The sequence below is a fragment of the Arvicola amphibius genome, chromosome 5, assembly GCF_903992535.2.
Source record: "Arvicola amphibius chromosome 5, mArvAmp1.2, whole genome shotgun sequence".
NCBI classification, from domain to species: Eukaryota; Metazoa; Chordata; class Mammalia; order Rodentia; family Cricetidae; genus Arvicola; species Arvicola amphibius.
Genome location: NC_052051.1, coordinates 26948331 through 26969947, shown reverse-complemented (window position 1 = coordinate 26969947; position 21617 = coordinate 26948331). Strand labels below are relative to the sequence as shown.

Below are 21617 nucleotides of genomic sequence, written 5' to 3'. Positions count from 1 at the left end.
TCCATGATGGAGCTGATGGCGCATAGTGTTAACCAGGCCAGCCGTGCTGTGGACATTGATTGTAGTCTTCACCATAGCTTCCCACCACCTCCAAGCAGCAAAAGTTTCCAGAGTAAGAAGCGACACCTGCCAGGACAGGGGTCGGCAGCTGGGTAACGTGAGTAACTGTCACCGGATTCTGGCCATCAGAGCACTTTCTTCCCGACTTGAAGGCCAGCAGGCTTGCTCATCAGCCCTTTAGCCCTCCAGGGGTCAGTTCTGTGTGAGTGGCGTGGTGGTACAGGCCCGCACCATTGGGAGAGGGGTTCGGTCTCAGGAGATCACCTAGGGAGGAAAGATTTGACTTCAGTCTCTGGAATGCTGAGCCACACCATCTGTGCTCTTCGCTCTCAGTCGCTTTTCCAATCGGGTCCTTCCTAGCTCCGAGCGCGGCCGGCGTCCCAGGTCGGGAGCCTGGGCAGACCAAGTACTTGCGGCTGCTGCAGCGAGCGGGGAAAGTTCTCTGGTTTGCACAAAGCGATCGCAGAAACCCAGGAACCTGAAGTCGAGAGCCAGGGCTGGCCTGACAGTGGGCTCACAGCAACCCCACCCCCACTCCCCACCCCCACACTGCGTTCACCCCTCTCCAGGCCGGCGAAGAGGTGGGGCCGGGGCAGGCTCAAGGAAACGCTTCCCTGAAGCCGGGGAGTAGTGGGTGGTGGCCGCGGGGGCGGAGCCGGGGCGGGGCGGTGGAGACTCTTAGGGGCGCCCAGGCTCCCGCACCCGCGTGGGGCGTCGGGCGAGATGGCGGCGCGCAGCTTGGGCAGCGGTGTGGGGAGATTGCTGCGTGGCCTGCACGGGCGCTCCGGACAATCGGGGTGGTTGCTGAACTTGTCCCGATCGACCGCCACCCGGCTCCTAGGCAGCGTTCCCCCGGCAGCGCAGCCAGGCTCGTACCCTGCATTGAGCGCTCAGGCGGCCCAGGAGCCAGCCGCTTTCTGGGGGCCTCTGGCCCGTGACACACTAGTTTGGGACACCCCCTACCACACTGTCTGGGACTGCGACTTTAGGACGGGCAAGATCGGCTGGTTCCTGGGAGGCCAGTTGAATGTATCTGGTGAGTGGGTTGCTGGGGACCAACTCAGTCCCGCCGAGACTCGGGAGGCCCCCTGTCAATAGCAGCTGTCCCTAGGCTGTGGTCCCTTTCTCCAGTATGCTTCACCACCCACTCTAATCCTTGTGCCACGTCACCGTGTTCTGCATCCCACCCGGTTAGAGACTGCAGCCTGCGGAGCACCAGCTACGCGCCCAAACCTGCAGTGCTGGCTCAAGCGGGAAAACTTGAGGATGGCCGGTTGGAGGTCAGAGTGGCCTACTCTAGCGCAGATTCTGGGGGGCACTTTTCTTCAGACTTTAACCTCGAAGATCTCCAGCGCGGTGGGCACACAGTTCACGACCCGAGATAGGCCTCGGTAGAGAGAACACATGCTCCAAGAGCCTAGACTTTTCTGCTCGGGAGCCCCCAGGTCAGCGGGATAAGCGCACTGTGTAGGTTGTTACCATCAGCTACGGTGCTAGGGTGCTAGCTAACGTTAGCGGCTCCCCTGGGGACAAGCCCTGCAGTGTAAACAGTGCCCTGGTGGGTGCAGGAAGAAGAAAGCGCCAGCCGCTGGGAGGGAACTGCTTATCTCCTCCCTTAGGGGTGTGTGGGCAGGAAGTTCTGGGTCTCAGAACTGCACCCCAAAGACAAACGTCTACAGTGTCAAAGGAAAGTAACCCCAGCATTCTGGAGGTTGAGTCGGAAGGAGCAGAGCTAAGCTGACTGAAGGCCAGCTTGGGCCATGTAGCCTCCTCCTCGTTATCCAAGAGACACACCAGTCGCTAGGTGTCTGTTTCCTGAAGAGCCTGGATTCCCTACTGCTAAGGTTGGAGGCAGGGGCATACACAGGTCACTGAGGCACTGAGTGAGCCAAGAACTAAAGGAGGGGCTGGAGAGACAGATGAGCCTCCGGGGCACAGCAGGGGTTCAGGGAGTTCTGCCTTCAACGGGGTGGGTGTGAGGGTTGGGTGGGTGAGAGATGCTTCAGAAAGGAATTGAAGGTCATCGTGGCAAGGTGATGCTTTGTTCAGGGACCAAAGTTAGAGGTGGAATCTTCTGTCTGCCGGGTTCACTTGAATTAAATTTGGCGCATCTCAATGTCCTCATTTATATTTAGAGTAATGCTCTCTTGTTAAGCTGGCTGTGCTAACACAGCGCTGGGAGACACTGAACCTTGTCCAGGCTTACTGGTAATCAATAAGCCATATCAATTCTGATTTACTATATTCAGAAGTTATAGGTAGTGCCTTTTTATTTTCAAGCACACCACCTTACAGAAACTTTGGACCAGTCATTTTTCCCTATATTATATTTTACTTGACAAGTTTAATCTAAATGAATCTCTTGCTAGATAAGCGTTGCCTTTAGACTTGAGTCAGCAATATCATGAACTTGGGGGGAAGAAGTTCTTGGGTCCGCAGAACTGATGGAATGTGCCTTTGAAGTGAATAAAACAGCCTGCTACAGGGGAGGGCAGAAAGCGTGCAGCTTCTTTGGGAACCTCCCAGGGCTAAGAGGCCAAGGGCACTGGGACACCCAAGTTTGCAGCTGATAAGGATTGCTGTCGACCTTCTGGTGAGGCTTGGGTGTGGTCTTCAAGGGATTCTTTGGCCTCTGTTCTTCCACCTTTAGAGCTGTGTGAGCCAGAGGCTGAGCTTCAGTGAGCTGACCTGCAGGAAGGCAGCTTCTCCACATGTCCAACTGTCTGTCTGTCTGTCAGCAGCATCTTTGTTCTTTACCAGTCTGCAAAGCCCAGAGGTCACAGTGTGAAAAGGAGACAGGCTGCAGCTGCCCTGGGAGTCACCGAGAAAGTTGTGAAGTGGTTGAACTGTTTGGGACTGATCTGTTTGTCACATGTGATAGTGCCAACTTCTTCCAAAAAGTCTTGAGTGACACTATTATCCTTTCAGGGATCTCCAGACTAATGAATGCTTCTCAAAGCCTGGTCCTGGACCAGCAGCCTTCTCGGGGAGCTTTTAGAAATGCAAATTCTGGGGCCCCTTAGGTTTAGAAACCGAGTGGCTGGGCATCTTCCAGCTGCAGGTGCTGGAGGTAGAGTTTGGGGGTTTCAGCAATGCCTTTTGCGCTACATTGACGTCTCAGTTCTTACTGTGCTGGGCTTCCCACGTTTCCTTATTTGTGAACTAAAGAGAGGAGTGTGTTCTGGACCCTATTGTAGTTATCACTGCTTCATACTTTGAATTTAGCGGTGCTGCAGGATACAAGAGCATCTATTGCCCTCGGAGGTCCTAGGTCAGGACTCTGGACAGGGCCCACCCAGTCAACTCTCCCTGATTGCTAAAGCTGGAGTCATCTGCCTGCCTGCTTCTCACTTCCTACCAGGGCCTGAGTTGGTGCTATGCTTAGAACGTGGTTCATCCCCTGAACTCTGCAGTAAAGTTCCTTTGTCAGGTCTTATGAGGGAGGTAACTAGGATTAGGGAGGTTATCAGGGCAGAGGCATAAGGTTCAGGTCGTGGTGTTTAATAAGAGGGAGAGGTCAGAAGAATAATTGATGTCTCATGCTGTATGAAGCATTGGCTTAGAACTCCCTTGGTCGGCAGAAAAAAAAATCACCAGATGCAGGCCTTTGAACTGTGATATAAATAATTGTTTTCCTTTGTAAAGGTTGTCAGCCTCTGTTATCGTGGCGTCAGAGAATGGACTCCTACAGTTGTGATGGGTGAAACCTCAGGCTGGGCTCAACTGAATCTTGTTCCCCTAATCACACAAGGCTTTTCATAGTTTACTGGCTAGGTTCTGCGTCCGGAGGGCTAAGAGAATCATGCAGAAGCTAAGGCTTCTTCTGAGCAGCCTTTTGAAGGTGGGGAGGGAACTTGTTTGCACTTGTTCCCTATCAGATGTGGTTCTCAGAATACCCAGCTGGGGCTCTTGGTCGGATTAGAGGAGACTCAGCCTGTAAAGCTCTTGACACTGTCTTTAGCACATTACAACCCTAGTCACCCATTGCTGGTAATCATTAATGGAACACTCAGTGGGAGCAGTGACCTTGAGTTTGTCCTTCAGGAATGCAGCTGAGTACTGTGCCCACCTGAAATGGATCCCATGTGTTTGAGCCCCATAGCCTGGGGTGAGTGGGAAGCAGGAGGCTGGAGGATACGCAGGAGCCTGAATGGCTCTCAAGGAGCCACAGACTGCACCCACCCCAAGCTGTGACAGTGAGCTGTGATGTTGGAAGCCCCTTGGCTTGGGGGATGGTCCAGTCTTCAGGCCCTTCCTTGACTTGCCTCTAATGCTTTATAAAAAGTGTTTCACAGTAAGGTCTTTGGAAAGTCGCATTGTAAAAGGGATTCTTTCTGGCCTTGATCATTTGGCTCTGTTCTCTGTAGGGCTTCACAGTAATTTTTGCTCTGTGTATGTACACCCAGGATGCCAGGAAGCTACAAATCCAAAACCAGAGGGTCATGGTGTCTATGGTTGCTTTCGCCACACACATCTTAGTTCTATTTTCTAAATCCCAGACCTTGAGTCTGACTTATTTCAATGTGTGCATTCTTACACTAGCAAGAGTGTGCTCATAAACATTTTGGAGACAAGGTCTCACCTGTAGATCAAGCTGGCCTGGAATTCATGGAGATCCACCTGCCTTTGTCTCTGAAGTACTGAGATAAAGGCATGTTACCACCATGCCTGGCTTAAATAAACTATTTTAACTAATCATTGAATACTGAGACTTCTTGAGTGCTCTTTGTTCTTCTTCTTTTATGCTGGGACTGGAACATAGGGTCTCAGGCAGGCTAGGCTGGTGCTCTGCCACTGAGTGCTACCCACAGCCCTCTTGATCTTTTAGGAACACTGCACAAATAGAAGTCACGTTGCTGATGTTCTTTCCTCGATGGCAGTGACTCAGATGTCATGCTGATGCTGAGATGTTGCGAAGGCAGACAAAGCTTGTCTAAGATTTTTAAGGAACTCCAAGTGAAAATGTAGCTCCAATCTTATGGAGGTGGAGCTTCTGGAAGAATCTGAATTCTTCTCACTTGTCAGAAGCATGACTTGCTTTAAATAGCAGTTGCTTCTGGAAAGTTGGCAAACACAACTTTCAGAACGAAACTTCTCAAAATGTGCCAGGGAAGCTCGCTATTTAAAGAAAGCCATTGTGAACCCTCAGTGTGGTAATAACTCCAGTTTCTTTTCATGATGATTGAAGCTTTGTGTTCTGGGTCCACTTAAATTTGAGCTGGGAGTGAGGGGGATATATTTAAACAACCAATCAGAGCTTTTAGATTAGGGGTGTGGCTTAGGAGTTTAGTACTGAGATAGCGTGCTGGAAATCCTGCATTCCATTGCTAGCCCTGTAGAGTTAGGGGTGAGAGTTTGAAAATTTGTACATTATTGTGTGTCATCTTTCTAAAGGCGGTAACAACACTCCTGCAATTTTTGAGTGGTTAATGGAAATTTTTAATAAATAAATAAATAAATAAATAAATGAAAAAAAAGAACTGCCAGGAAACTAGAGGGTCAGCGTTAAGCAAATTATTTAAAAAGAGAACAAGAAATAAAATATAAACATCCAAGTGAAAAAAAATAAAACTAAAATCTTTGGTTTATTAACAAGTATTAACTGCTCATAGATTGTGTTAGGATCTGGCTTGGGCCATGTGCTATAGTGACTGAGACAGAGTCCATGGCCGAGTAGTAGGGTGCCTATCCTACTTTCAAGGACTATATTCCATTCTTGATGATGCAAACATGGAATGGTTAGTGTCCTGTTATATAGATGGAGACACAAAGGCCCAACCTCAGAAACAGTGGAAAATGCCCATTGTCATAGCACCTGAACTGAAACAGATTACAAATCTCTGGTTGGAAGATGGAATTGCAATGATGTGGTTTAACATTCCCTGTTGGACAACACTTAGTCTCATAGGATGTATCAAATAATGAGAGTTGGCTTTTATAGATAAAGAAGGGCTAAGAAAAGCCCAACAGAGATCAGAAAACCGATTGGCTCTATCAGCCACTTTCCTTGAAAGGCAGAGACAGGCAGACAGGATAATATGAAAATAATGAACAGCTCACCTAGGCTCTCTTGGCTTTCCTTTTGTGTATAAGCATATAGGTGGGGGAACTTCACAACCAGGCACACTGAAAGTTTGGCTCCATTTTTTTTTTGTGTGTGTATGTGTGTGTGTGTCTCCCATCTTGATTTTTTTCAACAGGCTGATGAGCAGTCATATTTCAGCTTGGTGATGTGAACTTTAGCATGAACAACTCCATTTTGATTTTTAATCTGGTTTATGCTGGAGCTTAGACCAAAACAGTGGTCTCCTGTAATTTTTATTTAATACAGTAAGCAAATAAGTCTGTATTGGAATGATGTGCTCAAGATTTCCACAGGACTGGGGAAGAACTGTGGCTTTCAACCAGTCCCCATGAGAAAGGAACCTTATGGCTCTTATGACCCAGATGGTGGGAGGAGGAGCATTGGGCCCCAGAATGGGCACTCCTGGGCAGAAGAAGGAAGTGTTACATGGTGTGGGCCACTAAGAAGTGGGAGGACAGGGGCTCACTCTGTGCTCCAGACTTGGAAGGCTCAAAGTAGGAGGTGGGGTTTGAGTTCTGCCTTCAGATGTGCCCTGGCCAATCTTCTTGTAAATGCTTGAAGGTGGAGTTTTCTTGTCTGACTGCCCAGTTCTTTGGATTGTTACCTTTTTTAAATGTAGAGATTTGGTAAATCCTTCATGTCTTCCTTCACTCCTCCTTCCCCATGAGTCCCTTTTCCTCTTACCTCTTTCCCTACTTCTCTCTCCTCCTCCTTCACTTCCTCCTTTCCCTTTCCCTTCCTCTCTCCTATTTCCTCTCTGCTTCTTCTCTTTTCTCTCTGCCCCTTCCCTCCCTTCTTCTCCCTTGTAACTGAGGAAGCAGAGGGAATCGTAAATATGTACTGAAAACCATCATGAGCATGGCATTTTAGGGCTACGATTCTGTCAGATCCATACTGTGGTGGCTCTAAGGAATGGGATTATTCTGTTGGTATGTTCCTCGGGAACACTGTGACTTCCTCACACCCAATCTTAAGACACACTTGGGGGCAACTAATTCTTAGGCTCACTTAGAGTCAGGGGTTTCTATACCACCCTGTGGATGAGAAAGCTGAGACTTGATACAAATGGCAAGGACATTGTCCATAGTTAGTGAGTGCCTGGCCAGGGGCCAAACTTAAGGATTTTTTTTTTCAGGCAGCTTCAAGGCTGCCAGGCAGTAAGGCATGGCCAGGTGTCACACAGGGCTAGCAAGGACCTTTGCTTACACCCCACCCCCAACCAGGAAGAGAAAGAAATGGAAGCCCCACTGAATCTGGAAGCTATATATGTAGTGGGTATACATGTAAACACACAGGCAGCTGCCCCTGTGTGGTCCTAAGACAGGCTAGCGCAGGACTGTTTGCTTAAAATGTACAGACTCTGCCAGGGCTGGTGTGCTGCCCGAGGCCTAGGCCCCTACGTGGTACCAAGCTCTTTGGGGAGTCTGATGCCACTCAAGTGTGAGAAGCGTGGGGTTCATAGACTGGGACATGTACAGTGAGAGGAACACAGGCTAATGCTCCTGTGTTTCCTCTGGGGGAACATTGGATTTGGGGATCTATTCTGAGCTGCCTAGATTTGTGCCATCCATCAGCCCCAGGAAGGGGTACAGGGGACCACCCAGCTATACCACCTGTGCCAGGCCTTCTTTATCCCCTTTCTCAACCTGCCTTCCTTCTTGGTATAAAACAGGCGGGAACCTTGTTGGGCTTTGCAATGCTGAGGGTCTCAATTCAGAGTTAGTCACTCTCCGGGGAGAAATGATGCCCGGTACCCTGACTGTCCTGGGAGCAGGCAATGTTCTGTGGTGTCAGAGCCCCTTCCTTGGGCTTCATGACTGGGGTTTGGGCAGGTTCACTAGGACATCAGGACCTCTGTAAGGTTGCTTCCTGTTGCATCTGACCACTCCACTCTTCAGGGTGACAAAAATCAGGGTGGGTTAGAGCAAAGGTTCCCTGGGGAGAATATGGGCACACATCTGTGGCTTCTCAACACAGCTAGGAGGGTGAAGGACTTCAATTTGTCGCTAGCTTCCTGGTGTCTAGAGCAGCGCAGACTTCCTGCTCTTAACCAGTCCTGTCCTGATTTTCTCTCAGGACTTTCTGTAGCATTGATTCTCAGGTGACCCTTTCCAACTTGTCAAGACCAGCTCAGAGTCACCTCTATGGCCAGGCAGCTGAGGACGTGGCCCTGTACCAAGTGGCAACCTCTCCGCTGGCTGCTTAGAAACCATAAAACTCTGAGTTTAGAATGAAAACTCTTGGTGTTTGGGCAACCGTGTAAACACAGACACACATACACACACACAGACAGAAACACACACACACACACACACACACACACGCACGCACGCACGCACGACGCACGCAACGCACCACACGGGTAAGCTAGACTCAGCCTGGGAGCACAGTCAGCTGCCGTCTGAAGCTAGCTTGCTAGTTTCTTCCCCAACAGCTTTGCACCTGTTCTCATCTGCCCATTGTTTCGCTGTTCTCCACAGTTCTAAATTTCATCTGTCTGTGGAATCATACCTCTTCACATCCCCTCTCCCCTTTGCCACAGGCTGGGTTCAGCTTGCTTCCATCTGCTGCCTAGAACAGTTCTTGACTGTCTGTCTGAGCCATTACAGGGAGACTGTGGAGGGCAGTGTGAGGGACCCTGGAACTAGTCTGAGTCAAATCCAGGTGTGACTGTGTGACCTTGGACAGGCTGCCCAATCTCTGTTCATTTGTCGGTGACGAGAAATACTGGCATTGGGTCCCCGAGAGTGCTGTCTACATCCAGGTGCTGACTGGTGCAGTTACTGTTGCAAGTTGCTCTTAACTTCTGTGAGTGGGTTTGTCTTGTCTGGATAACTTCAGCCCCAGAGTGGAAAAAGTTATGTGACACCTGCCACAGTCCACCTCAGAAGGTTGGAGGCCACTGGTGGGAATGTGGCTGGGGAGAAGGGGCCACTGTTTGAACCAGCCTGGATTAAGCTCACCTTTACAATCAAATAATCAGTGAACCGGATGTCAGCAGAACTGAGCCCACTAATCCTCAGGTTTATGGTAAACCAGCCCACTGACCTTGTGTTTTTTCCAGTAAGTCATGTGAACTGAGTTTGGGTGACAGAGGGGGAGGGTATCAGAACTTTCTTGCCAGGTATGTTTAGATTAGTACCTATCACGCAGAGAGTCTTGGGTGGTGATGCCACGTGCAGCCAGTATGGTGACCGCTGGAATGCCGTGACGACCTTAGAGTCTGTGGGGAAGGTCACCTTGTAGAACAGATCTTGATTGTGTCCATTTTTTGCTGTTGTGGCCATCACTCTATCCCGAGGGAGGAGATCCAGCTCTGCAGGAGTAGTAAACCACAGCAGACCAAATCCCACTCCACCCTCTTCTAAAGCATCCGGAATAACAGGAATAACATCTGTTAACTTTTCTTTGCGTAGTCAACTGCCTGGATCAGCACGTGCGGAAGTCCCCTGAGACCGTAGCTTTGATTTGGGAGCGAGATGAGCCTGGGACTGAAGTGAGGATCACTTACAGGTACTGTGTGTCATCTGGGACTCTCAGCACCCCAGGGGGGTCCTGGACCTTTTTATAATTTGGTTTTGGGGAAGGTGCATGACCCCTGCTGCAGCCGTTAACACAAAGGGTTCCCAGTCTGGAAGGACCCTGACTTGGTGTTTTGTGATATCTGATGTTTGAAGATATCTGATACCTGATGTTTGTACTCCTGTAGCAGCAATGTTAGGGACTGGGAAGACATGGGCCCAATTCTGCTGCTGTGTCTGTCTCAGGACTTGAGATTGTCTAAGTATTGAAAGATGTTTCAGTTTTGGGGATGTTCTGTTATCCCAGGAAAAGGAGATGTGGGCAAGGCAGGCTGTGGCAGGAATCAAAGCACACAGAGCATCTGCCCAACAGAATCCCTGGGTTGAAGATACCCAGACGAGACAAGGCAAATTCATCCTTGGGAGCCTGGACGTGGGCGGAAGCCTCGGGGAACTCGCTATCAGTATCTCTTATCACTGAAGTGAATTACACAGAGATTAAGTGGCTTGCCCAAGGTCAGTCACGTGGTAGCAGACCTGGATTTGACTCAGTTTTGCTCCTGGATCCCTCCCACCATCCTGCCCTCTTTTGTTATCTTGTCTAAACTGGAAGCCAAGAACTACTCTGTCAGCGATGCCAGCTACTGACCTTTCTCTAGACGCCTTTTGATGTGGGGGGGGGCGGGGTGATAATTAGTACAAGTTTTCAAAGGCCGATATTGCTCCTTGGTTTTGTAAGTGGAGCCTATTTACTATCTGGGCACCGAGTACCAAGAATGTGATAAAGTATCAAGGTTTTCGATGAAGTAGGGATCATTCAGGGAAGTATGACCACTGACTGGTGGCGCTTTAGATGAGTCCTTGAATAACTGCCTATGGGAAGCTGCTGCCTCTGGGTTGTCTTGCTCACTGATGCCGTGGCACAGCAGGGAGGAGATTGCCTTTTCACTGTCACTGCTGTCTCATTAGCTGAAGATAGGTGTGACCCAACGAGAGCATGCTTGCCTAGCAGATATGAGACCTCAGGTTCTATCCCTAGCACTGAAGAGAATATCCTTCTGGCTAAAGACACAGTTTAATTGTTTGGTGATGTCTCTGGTCCACCATGTGCCTCAAGTCATGGGTTCTGTGTCTTTCCCTCATCAGGTCTTCTGAGTATGAGTATTCTCCTCCAGGAAGCTTCAGACTTTCTAAATCCAGTCAGCCATCTAGCAAGGATTTGTTTCATGCCTTTAGTGAGTTACTGCTGGCTAGAATAGCCTGCAATAACAACCAAAGCATGGCGCACTCCTCGGGCTGCAGAGTGAGGTTGTTTAGGTTGAGATTCAACTGATGCACGAGAATGCCGTGTGCTGGGGGCAGGGAGGTGGGCTGGTAGAGGGGGACACGGAAGGAGTGTGCATAGACGTAGTTTCAGGCCAGGGTTCTGAGCACCGCAGTTACTTGTGGACACTCAGGTGACCGAGGGGCAACCAGACACTCATTTTCCACTTGCTTCTGGAATTCTAGCTTTAGTCCAGACCACCTTCAATCCTGGCATAAGTGCTCAGGCTGCCTTTTGTAGAAAGCAAGGTGACTTTAAAAAATTGGCATTTTAATTATTTTTAAATTATGTATGTATGTGTGTGGGTATGTGCATGAGAATACAGGTCCCTATGGAGTCCAGAAGAGGACATTGGATCCCCTGCAGCCAGAGGTAGAGGTGGTTGGGGGCCTCCTGATGTGATGTTAGGAGCGGAACGCTTCTGCATGAACAGTGCCCACCCTTAAGCACTGAGCCAACTCTTCAGGCCCAAGGTGACAGTTTCAATCACGTGTAGCCCCTGGTTACTGGCCCACGTGTTACTGGCCCACTCATCCCTTATCCACTTATCCCACCAGTCCTTAGGCATAGGGTAGCCTTCATAGCTACAGGGCTGTAGCAGACTTTGGCACTCTCTCCCTTGCTGGGCTGAATTCGGGACCTGTGTTGATTCTATTTTCTGGTACCTGGCTTCAGCCTCCTAACCAACAGGATTTTACTACCAGGAGCCTGGACTCTACCAGACTGGATGAAGAGATTTCTGGGTGGCTCCTTTACAGGGGCTCATTGGGAATGCTGCTTGTGTGAATTGGCTAGTTCAGCTGCTGCTTCGTGAGGATTTTGGGTCCACTCCATTTGCATATCCACATACATCCTTCTACAAAAGGTCAGAAGCAGCCGCTTGGGCACTGTCATGTGTGGCAGGCCAGAGGCACTAACTAGATAGCTGGGGTCCTGCCCCAATGCTGTCTGAAGGACTGGTGTTTCCCTGCCTCCCCATCCCAGGTATGCTTAGAATGGTTGATAGGCAGGCCACAAAGAATGCCCTGTGACCGGAAGCAGCGGTACTTGGCAGTCTGTGAGCTCCTGAAATTTGTGGTTGAAAGTTAAAGGTAAACCACATGGAATGCTCAGGATTGCAGCCAGCTCATTAAAGTCAAGAGAGACTTGAGATTGATGGGAACGAAGCAGCTCCCAGCCAGCCAGACACATTACTAGGTACGAGTGAAGTGTTTGCTAAGCTGCCCCTCTATAAACATGCAGAGTTTGTTCATGGTGCTTTGGTTGGTCTCTGATGGCTTAGAACTACAAGGCTGTGTCTATCGTTAGGACAAAGTGCTACACACACTCTGTAATTGCAGCAACTGTGTGCCGGCTGCCAGTTAGCGCTTTCCAGGGCCGTTTTAGGTGTTTGACTTGCAGACAGACACATACATATTTAGCATATTCCCTTGGAAATAATGTGATTTCCTTCTAGATGTCCCTGGGGCATGGCACTCAAGGTGCTTCAGGATAGTCGCAAGCCCCGTAGACTCAAAGGTCAAGCTCCAGACTCTTAGACTTTGTGTGTGTGTGTGTGTGTGTGTGTGTGTGTGTGAGTGTGTGTGTGTGTGTGTGTGTTATTCTGCTAGGGGTCAAATTCAGGACATTGGTTATGCCAGGTCAGGCAAGTGCCCTGCCACTGAGCTACACTCTACCCCTGACCATTTAAAGAAACGCCATGTGGCTAGGGATGGTGGTGCACACCGCATCCGCAACACATAAGATAGGGAACCGGAAAACAGCAAGTGTGAGGCCAGGCTGTGTTACTTGGAAAGCTGCTGTCTCAACACACACACACACACACACACACACACACACACACACACACCACCCCAAAATAATACAGAAAGAAAACACAAGGGTTGCAGATGCAGCTAAGTGGTGGAGCAGCGGGCCCTGAACTTAATATCTGCTACTGCAAAGAAAACAGGAGAGAATCCAGAGGGGTTGTAGTTGTTACAGGTAATGGTGATGGCAACATGTTTTTCTGGTTCCACGAATCTTCTAGGTGGCTTAGACCGCTGCATGCAAACAGAACCTGGGAGTCTCATGTGATCTGTAGAGAGACTCTCCCTGACGGGCACCGATGGTCTTTGTCATATGTTTTTATCTTGGTCCTTTTGGTTCAAAATATCCTCCTGGCCGATGATCTGACAAAGCTGTGTGGTCTCCCAGGGCACCACCTTCCTCTCTGTAAACTGGACTGAAAATGACTTTACCAGTTTGACCCACGGAAGCTGGCCCAAGCATATGCCTAGCGCTGCAGAAATACCCATGGTAGCTAGCCATGGTTACGAGCCAGTGAGTAGCCTTCAAAACGCCATGACAGGGTTGCTTTAAAGACTATGATTTGATTAGATAGGAATAGTCATGCCAGTCTTTATTGTTTTCAACATTTCGTTATGAAGAACTTCAGACAGTGCAGTCATGTACTTGTCATTCAGATCTTGCAGCTGTTTCGTGGTGTGGCATCTCTGTCCCTTGTCTGTTAGCCATCCTCTTTTCTGATGCATTTCAAAGTGAGTTGTGAACATCAGTACTGCATTAGCCACTTCCCCCCCCCCCCCATCACTACCACCAAATATATGACGAGAAACAAAGGAGGAGAGGAGGGGCTTAGTTTTGGCTCACAATTTGAGGGCATACAGTCTCGTGCTGGTGAAGGAAAAGCAGTGGGCTGTTCTCTGGGGGCTGGAACTTGAGACAGTCACATTGTGTGGAAGTCAGGAGGCGGGAGAGAGAGTTCAGGAAGGAAGTGGGGCCAGACTATAACCCTTAGGACCTGCTCCCGAGTGACCCACTTACCCCAGCAAGGTTCTGCCTTCTAATGTTTCTAAACAGTACCGGTTGCTGGGAAACAAGGGTCCAAACACACAAGTCTCTGAGGGGATGCCATAGTCACTCGAGCCTGTCGGGTGCTCTCCTCCCAAGCTCTCCAACATGCATGTGATTAACCAGAGGATAGCCAGGACACACTTATTTTTCTCTGATATAAAATCTACTGGCAATGAACCCCTTAGCTGGATTTTGACCAAGGAAAATGCCAAGGAAATTGCTGTGTAACCCAAACCTATATTTTAAATTACTCCTCAGAGATTATTAGTTTTTCTATCTAGCTCCCCAAATACTGTTGATCAGGTTTTATTTTCTGGCATAGTTTTTATTCCAACCCTATAGATAAGAGACAGATTCAGAGAGATATTGTTTGTTTATGGGCAAATGCCTGGTGTGGGTGGGGAGCCACAGTTAGACCCTGCATCAGCAAGTTCAGTGCCATGAACCCACATCAAGCGCTAAGGGCCACGTCAGCAGATGTTTCTGAGGCTTGATGGATCCTGAGATGAAGCCTGTTAGAATGAGCCGTGTCAGCATCTGGTCTGGGATCAAGCTTGTCAAGAATGGACACCGATATGTTGCCTTCTTCAGGTGTCCAGGGCCTCTCACCACTGGTTCTAATGAGTCCTCTCGACAAGTGTAATTCTGAGGAATCTGGTTTGGTGAGCTAGCAGCTCCTTTACCCCGGAGGTGGGATTCAACCCTGAATCACACCACCATCCTGGGAACTCACAGGAGTCACCACAGTGTGCCTTGTGTGGATGTGAACTCACACGTGCACACACTCCCACCCACCACCTTTTAGACCAACCCCCACAGCATAGCTATAGATCTGCTTTGTGCTTTGTGTGGGCTGTGTCACCATCCTGGGAGAAGACACACCCTGCGTGCCTTGTTAGCCTTTGCCTATGGGGAGACACACCTGTGCCCTTCAGGAATATGTATTCTGCACCCTGGCCTATAATAACCCACTTCACGTGGCCCTTTGTATGTGGCCATAAACTCAGAGCTGTGAGTAGTGAGGCAGATGGAGCCAGTTCCCTGGAACATTCTGCCCCAGGGCACCTGAGACTGGAGTGCTGTTTGGGTGTCCTGGGTCCACCTCCCAGCAAGTTGGCTGTGTGACCATAGGGAAACAATAGGCTGAGTTCCCCTTACGTTTGTGAATAGCAGTTGAAAGACGTCACCAGGCAGAGTGTGGATAATCTGGTCCTTCCTGAGGCAGGTGGCCAGATGGCATTTGAACAATGCCCCTTCTCACCCCCTGGATGCCTCTCATATGACAACCCTGAACACCTCAGGTGGGCATTGCAGAGACTCAGGGTACATGTGGAGAAGCCCCATGGGACTGTGCCATGGTTTTCATGGTGCTGATGTTTGTGATTCTGTACTGGGCCTTTGTAGCAGGTGGGACACACTCTTAGGAGGCAGCAGGGTCCAAACTTGCAATGGGGCCAATAGGATGCTGCCTGCCTGCCTCCAAAGCCTCAGTGAGCATCTAGGGGAGGGTGTCCTTCTGGCATGCTGGCCTGGGCATTGGGCATTACTGTAGAGGGCAGTAGGGAAGTGCGGAATGGTGTCTGGGCTGTCGGGGGAACCTTCCTTTATCCAGGTGACAGGACTGACATATAGCATATACTGGAGTCAGAATGGAGATGGGGGAACCTTCATCTGGAGTCATCTCCCTAAGAACCTATTCTGTCTTGGACCAGAGTGTTTTCCAATGTGACCAGAAGAGACTGGTCTCTTTGGGTTGAAATGATAGGAAACAGGCAGTCATTCCTTGGACATCAATTGGGGAGGTTCTGGTAGGGCTTGGGTTGAAAGACAGAGGAAGACAAACTGTGAAGGGGTCTGCACAGGCAATCTGGTGCCAGGGTCTTCAGAGAGCCAGATCCATGCGCTGCCTTTCCCCCTACTGTGTGTGACCCAAGGCACATCAGTCCCCTGACTCTCAGTTTTCTCAGTAGCAAAGTGGGATCATGCTTCTGTCTGATGGAGTTGAGTGCTGAGTGTACCACATGTGATGGTTTAGTGTGTGTGTGTGTGTGTGTGTGTGTGTGTGTATCTACACTACGTGTGCACGAGTCCATGGAAGTCACGAATTCATTGGATCCCCCGGAACTGGAGTTACAATTAGTTGTGAGCTGCTATGTGGGTGCTGGGAATGGAAACTTGTTCCTCTGCAAGAGCAGTATGCAGTCCTAACCTCTGAGCCAACTCGTCAGTCTTGAATATACTGATTTCAAACTTTTCTTCAATACCTTGGTTTCTTACGTTGAAGCTGGAAGATGTTTTGAATCTTATATGTGACTACTGCTGTATTTTGTTTGTCATTCTTTTGGACACGAAGGGTCCCAGAAGTTTATGTTTTAGATGGAAGGATCTTTGGACCGCTAAGAAAGTTTATTTATGTCTTAGGAAACCTCTTTGAGGGAGCCCTTTTGAGGTTTCTCTGGGGCAGGCCTGACCAAAGTTCAGTTTGAAGAGCACACAGATGCAAAGAGCTCCCTTGCAGCTGGGTCTCCATGCTGCAAGCTCCCCTCTGCTATGCAAGAGCAAGTGGCGGTGGCCGGCTTGCAGGAGATGGACAAGCTTCTGCTGGGGGAGAGAAGAGGGACTCAGTTCTCAAGGGGAGGGGCATGGCCTCTGCCCTTGCTTGAGAAGCCTGTGGTGGAGAGCTTCCTTGTTCCTGTTTTGTGTCTTTCTTCCTTTTTCTGCAGCCGCTATAGACGATAGCTTACGAGTTAACCGACTGGCAGCTTTGCTGTGTGCAGCTGTGGCTTCCTGTGACTCTGCCAAGCGGGGTCCCCTTTAGACCAGCAGATGAGTGGATCAGACAGACCTCTTGCTTATCGAGAAGTGTGAAACTGTCCCCGCTCCTGCACTGCCTTCTCTGTTCCACCTCCAGGGACATTTTTTTCATCCCCCTCGCTCTTGCCCTCCTCTTATGTGGGGTACACAGCATGCCATGCTGTAGGGTGCAGCTTTGGGAAGGTGAGGGCAGTTTGTGAGGGTTCTGCCACCTGGCCCTCTGGCCTCCAGAAGTCTCTTATCATCTCTTTTGTGTCCAGTCTCTAGCCTTGCTCTCCTCCGGTTGCTTGTAACCTATGATCTCTCTGCCCCCGCTGTGGGATGACCTCAGGTCACTACTCAAGGTTCCAGCCTGGACTCCCAGAGAAATTCTGGGCCTGGTTGGAGTGTCAGACAGCTGGAAAAGTCATTATTAGGTTTGTGCTCAGCTTGACCTCTGCAAGGCATAGGAAACTCTTCTGGTGTCCCTTGCCTTTCTCAGGGCAGCTCTGCAGCTCAGGGACGTACTGCCTGTGTTGCTTAGTGTTGGCTGTCAACGTGACAGGATCCTGAATTGCCTAGCAGACGTACCTCTGGGTTTGTCTATAAGGAAGTTTGGAGATTAGGTTAATCAAAGTGGGAAGATCCACCCTAACTGTAGCAGACCTGTTGCCTAGGCTGGGGGCCCAGACTGGGTATAAAGAGAATAGGAGATGAACACCACACTCTTCTCTGCTTTCTGGCTGCAGGCGCAGTGCCCCTCCAGCTTCCTCTCCTCCCACCTTGTGCCTTCTCTGCTAGGACTGTAATCTCTTCACCTGTAAGACAAAACCATCTCTTCTACCCTTGAGTTGCTTCTTGTCAGGTATTTGACCACAGCAATGAGAAAAACAGTTAGCATACTGGCCACACCCCTTGGTCAGCATCCTGTGTGCGCATAGTGTCCTGCTCACCTACTGGGTCCTGGAGGAGAAGCAGGCACGGAGGGCAGTTGGTGCGAGCAGGGTTGATGGCACCAGAGGACTTGAGAGACATTGGAAAAGGACAGAGAGCTAGCTGAGGAAGGAATGGGAGGTGGGAGAGGGCAAAGGTCAAAGGGAGTGAAAGCGTTTTGTAAGTCAGGAAGAACAGAGCTCATAGTGTCTGGGCAGAAGTGGGCCTTGTCAGTTGGCTTTCTCTTAGAACGGGGGCCTGTCTCTGCCTGGCACTGCCTTGATTTGGTGAGGAGACAGCATTTTGCATCAGCTAAGCTGGCTGAGCTTCCTGGAGAAGACTGGAGAAGAGATCTGGGTCTTTAGTTGGTGAGGGGGATGATTTCGTTGTTTAGTGTGAGGTTGTTGGAGCCTTTCCCACCTGTGCAAAGTGGAGATGCTTTTGTGGATCTGCAAGGAAGGGTACCAGATCTGGTAAAATTTCCAGCATTCAGGGGCTAGTGTGTCTCAGCAGGGACGAGCTTCTTGACAAAAATGACGGGGCATTCTGCCCTTACACCTATGTCCTCAAGTGCAGTGGGTACAAACTCTCAGTATTTACAGAACTCATTGTTATCTGAAAGCCGGGGTGAGGAGGCATGTGGAAAAGGAGTTAACATAGCTGGAATAAAAAGAGGCATACAGTTACTCTTCCCCACATTCCAGGCATTAAATAGAAAGTATGACATGATTGACAGCTTCTTGGGAAGGGGAAGAAAAACCAGCTTACGTTAATTTTAAACACATTCTCAGGGAGGTCGGAGGGCACAGGCTGTTCCGAGGGGCTGCCTGCTGCAGCAAGGCAAGTTTGCTTGAGTTCCCATGCCATTCATGCCATGCTCAGCTTTCAACACGTCGTTTAGGGAGTCATGTCGGAGGTTTGAAATCAGCCAGAGAGGCAAGACTTATGCCGTGAGCACTGGCACACACTACAGGACTGTTTTCCCAAGGAAGTTGGTTTTTGAACACTTGCCAACATGATGGGGTCACGAGAGCGGTCTCTCCTTCTCACAGTAAAATGCTTTACCAAGCTACTCCCAGAAGCAGGGAAAGGCACCCCAGTCTGTGGCTCCTGGGGCAGCATCCTGGTGACCATGTCTGCTGGAATGTATCTTTCCCAGAAGTCATTCTCTAAGTGTCAAACTGCAGTGTTCCGTGGACTTCATCGAAAAGCCTCGAAAGAGAGTGGCTCCCAGCTTGTGTCTAGTCTGGAACTTTCTGTTGAAACTCAGCTTCTCTGTTTTGCCACATGGACCTGTGCAGAGTGAGTGCTGGAAATCCACCAGGTGGCACGGGAGCCATGCAAACCAGGAACATGACCCGAGACACGTCCTGTGGTGATTTATTTATTGATTTGTTACCACAGGGAAAGTGAACGTTTTCAGAAAGTTAATAGCTACATCCCTCTTCACATCTCACCAGGAAGAGGACTCCTTGCATGGCTTTGGAGCAGCAAACATGTCTGTAGGCCAGGGTAAAGTGTTCTGCTAGGCCCAGCTGTTTTTGCTGGCTTCCATGCTGGGATTCTACCAGCTCATTGGGCCTCTGGCCAGTGAGAGCCTTCAGAGTGCTCACTGCTTTGGCACTTGCTTGCTCTGGGTTGTGAGCTGCGCTTTGTGCCTGGAAGAGAGAGAACTTCCTTTCCAGAAGCAAGAGGTGGGCCAAAGGGAAACCAGGCGTTAATGAGAACAGAGTCCTTCTCTGGTCTGACTAGTTACTTTTATCCTGCAGGGGGATATTTTTGGCTGACAGACTGCTGACTTTGGTCAGGGCTGCTGTGGGATTTGCCCTGGACATGGCTGGGATAACACCAGGGGCAGAAGGCGCTGAGTATGGTGTTTTACGTGCTCCCCCCCCCACCTCTTCTCCATTCTGTAGATTCAAAGAAAGGCTTCTTTTAACCTCCAAGTTAGTGGACTTTAATCCGTTCTTTTGCTACTCTCCCCCTGTTTTTAAAAAGGTTTGTTTTTAAATTATGTGTGTCGCGTGTATCTCTGTGAACATATGTGCCCCTAGGTGGAGGTGACCCAAGAGTCAAGAGACTTTGAATCCCCTCTGGAGTTGGAGTCACAGGCTGTTGTGAGCTGTCTGGTGGAGGTAGTGGGACCTGAACTTGGGTTCTCTGCAGCACGAGCAGTGTGTTCTTTTAACTGCTGAGTCATCTCTCCAGTCCCTTAATCCCCTTTTGAACAAGTCAGCTTCTGGTTCCCTCCCCTCCCCATCTCCTGTGCTGGGGATAGAATCCAGAGCCCCACACATGCTGAGCACAGGCTGTTGCTGAGCTGTCCTCTCAGCTAGTCCTCTTCAAAACTGACAGATAATTTAAAGCAAACTAACTCAAGGGGATGGTAATTACACTAACATGGCCGACGGGGGAAATCATGACTCTGGGGAAGCTTTATATTGGAAAGAAAAGAAGTTGTTGTGATACTGGGGTTCATGAAAGAGGTGGGTAAGAGCTGGACTTTCAGAACTAATTCTTGGCTTACATCCTGCCCTGGTTAATTTAATTGAATAGCCTTGAGGAAGATGTGACTTAGCGTTCATGTGCCTCGTTTCCCCACACATAGCAGGACTTCCTTGGTGGACTGTCTTTGGACTGCCAGCCCACACATAATGCCCTGGAGATGTATTAACTATGAAAGCTTGGCTTTAGCTTCAGCTTTTCCCCAACTAGCTCTTGTTAATTAGTAGCTTAATTAACCCATTTTTTTAAAAAAAAAAAAAAAACCTACATTCTACCATGTGGCTCTTCTTAGTATGGTATATCCAACTTGCTCTGCTGGCAAAATCTTTTTTTTTTTAAATATTTATTTATTTATTATGTATACAATATTCTGAATATGTGTGTATGTCTGCAGGCCAGAAGAGGGCACCATACCCCATTACAGATGGTTGTGAGCCACCATGTGGTTGCTGGGAATTGAACTCAGGACCTCCGGAAGAGCAGGCAATGCTCTTAACCTCTGAGCCATCTATCTTGCACTTAGATTCCTCCCCCCAATTTCTCTCTTTCTGCCTGGAAGTCCCGTCTATTCTCTCCTGCCTAGCAATTGGCCGTCCAGCTTTTTTATTACACCAATCACAGCAACACATCTTCACACAGTGTACAAATATCCCACAACACTCATATGAAGAAACAGAGCTCATAGATTGGCAGTTGAAGGTTAGGTCTTGACCGTTCTGCCCCCACCGCCACCCTGAGAGACTCTTATGTTGACGGTGCCGTGTCTAGCTTGTGGCACTAGAAGGTGGTAGAACCTTTAAGAAGTAAAGTCTACTGGGAGGTCTTTGGGTCATTGTGGGTGTGCTCTTGCAGGAGATATTGGGACTTTGGTGTGCCCCCCACCCATCTTTTCCCCACTCTCCCCGTCACCCTGAGGTGAGAAGATTTTGCTGCACACTGTCACCATGAAGTACTGAGCCTCCACTACAGGTCCAAAGCAGTAGAAATAACCGCGAGATAATAAATTAGTATGAAACCATGAGCCCCAAATGAACCTTTCCTTTTATTAAGATGATTGTCTCAGGTGTTTTGTTTCAGCAACAGAAAGCTATTGCAAAAGCTCCTTCATCTGAAGGATTCGGAGCAATCTTGGGTACAGGGCTCACTACAGTTGTTAGCTGCTGATGCTGTCCCATAGCAGGGAAATGAGAATTTGGGGAAGGGCGCCAGCCACTTTAGCCTGAGGCGGAGACGATGGGCCTGAAGGTGGCTGTGGCTGGCCTAGGGAGAAGGCTCCCTGTGCTCACAGTGGGAAGCAGGTGTGGCACACGGCAGGTGGCTGGTGGTTGTTCAGATGGTATAGGGTGGGCCGGCCTTCCTCTAGCTTTCTCTAAACCCCAGGCCCCAGTTAGTGCCTGACCCCAGAGGGCAGCAGCTGTGCTTGTGGGTGATCTTGTAGCCTTCTTAGACCTGCTGTTGTACTGGCTGCTGGTCACGTAGCGGGTGGACGACTCAAGTGAGCTGTCACCCCACAAACACTTGGGTCACAGTCGCTCAGAGT

At 49.5% G+C, this 21617-nt stretch overlaps 1 protein-coding gene across 1 annotated transcript in view; it reads left to right on the top strand.

Moving 5' to 3' along the window:
• Positions 1-755: 755 nt before the first annotated feature.
• The window catches only part of Acss1 (acyl-CoA synthetase short chain family member 1), a 47277-nt gene continuing 26415 nt past the window's right edge, over positions 756-21617 (top strand). Inside the window, exons 1-2 of the mRNA XM_038330283.2 lie at positions 756-1096; positions 9562-9658. Of these exons, the coding sequence (XP_038186211.1) occupies positions 784-1096; positions 9562-9658 (410 nt within the window). The 5' untranslated portion in view covers positions 756-783. The remainder of the gene's footprint in view (positions 1097-9561; positions 9659-21617) is intronic.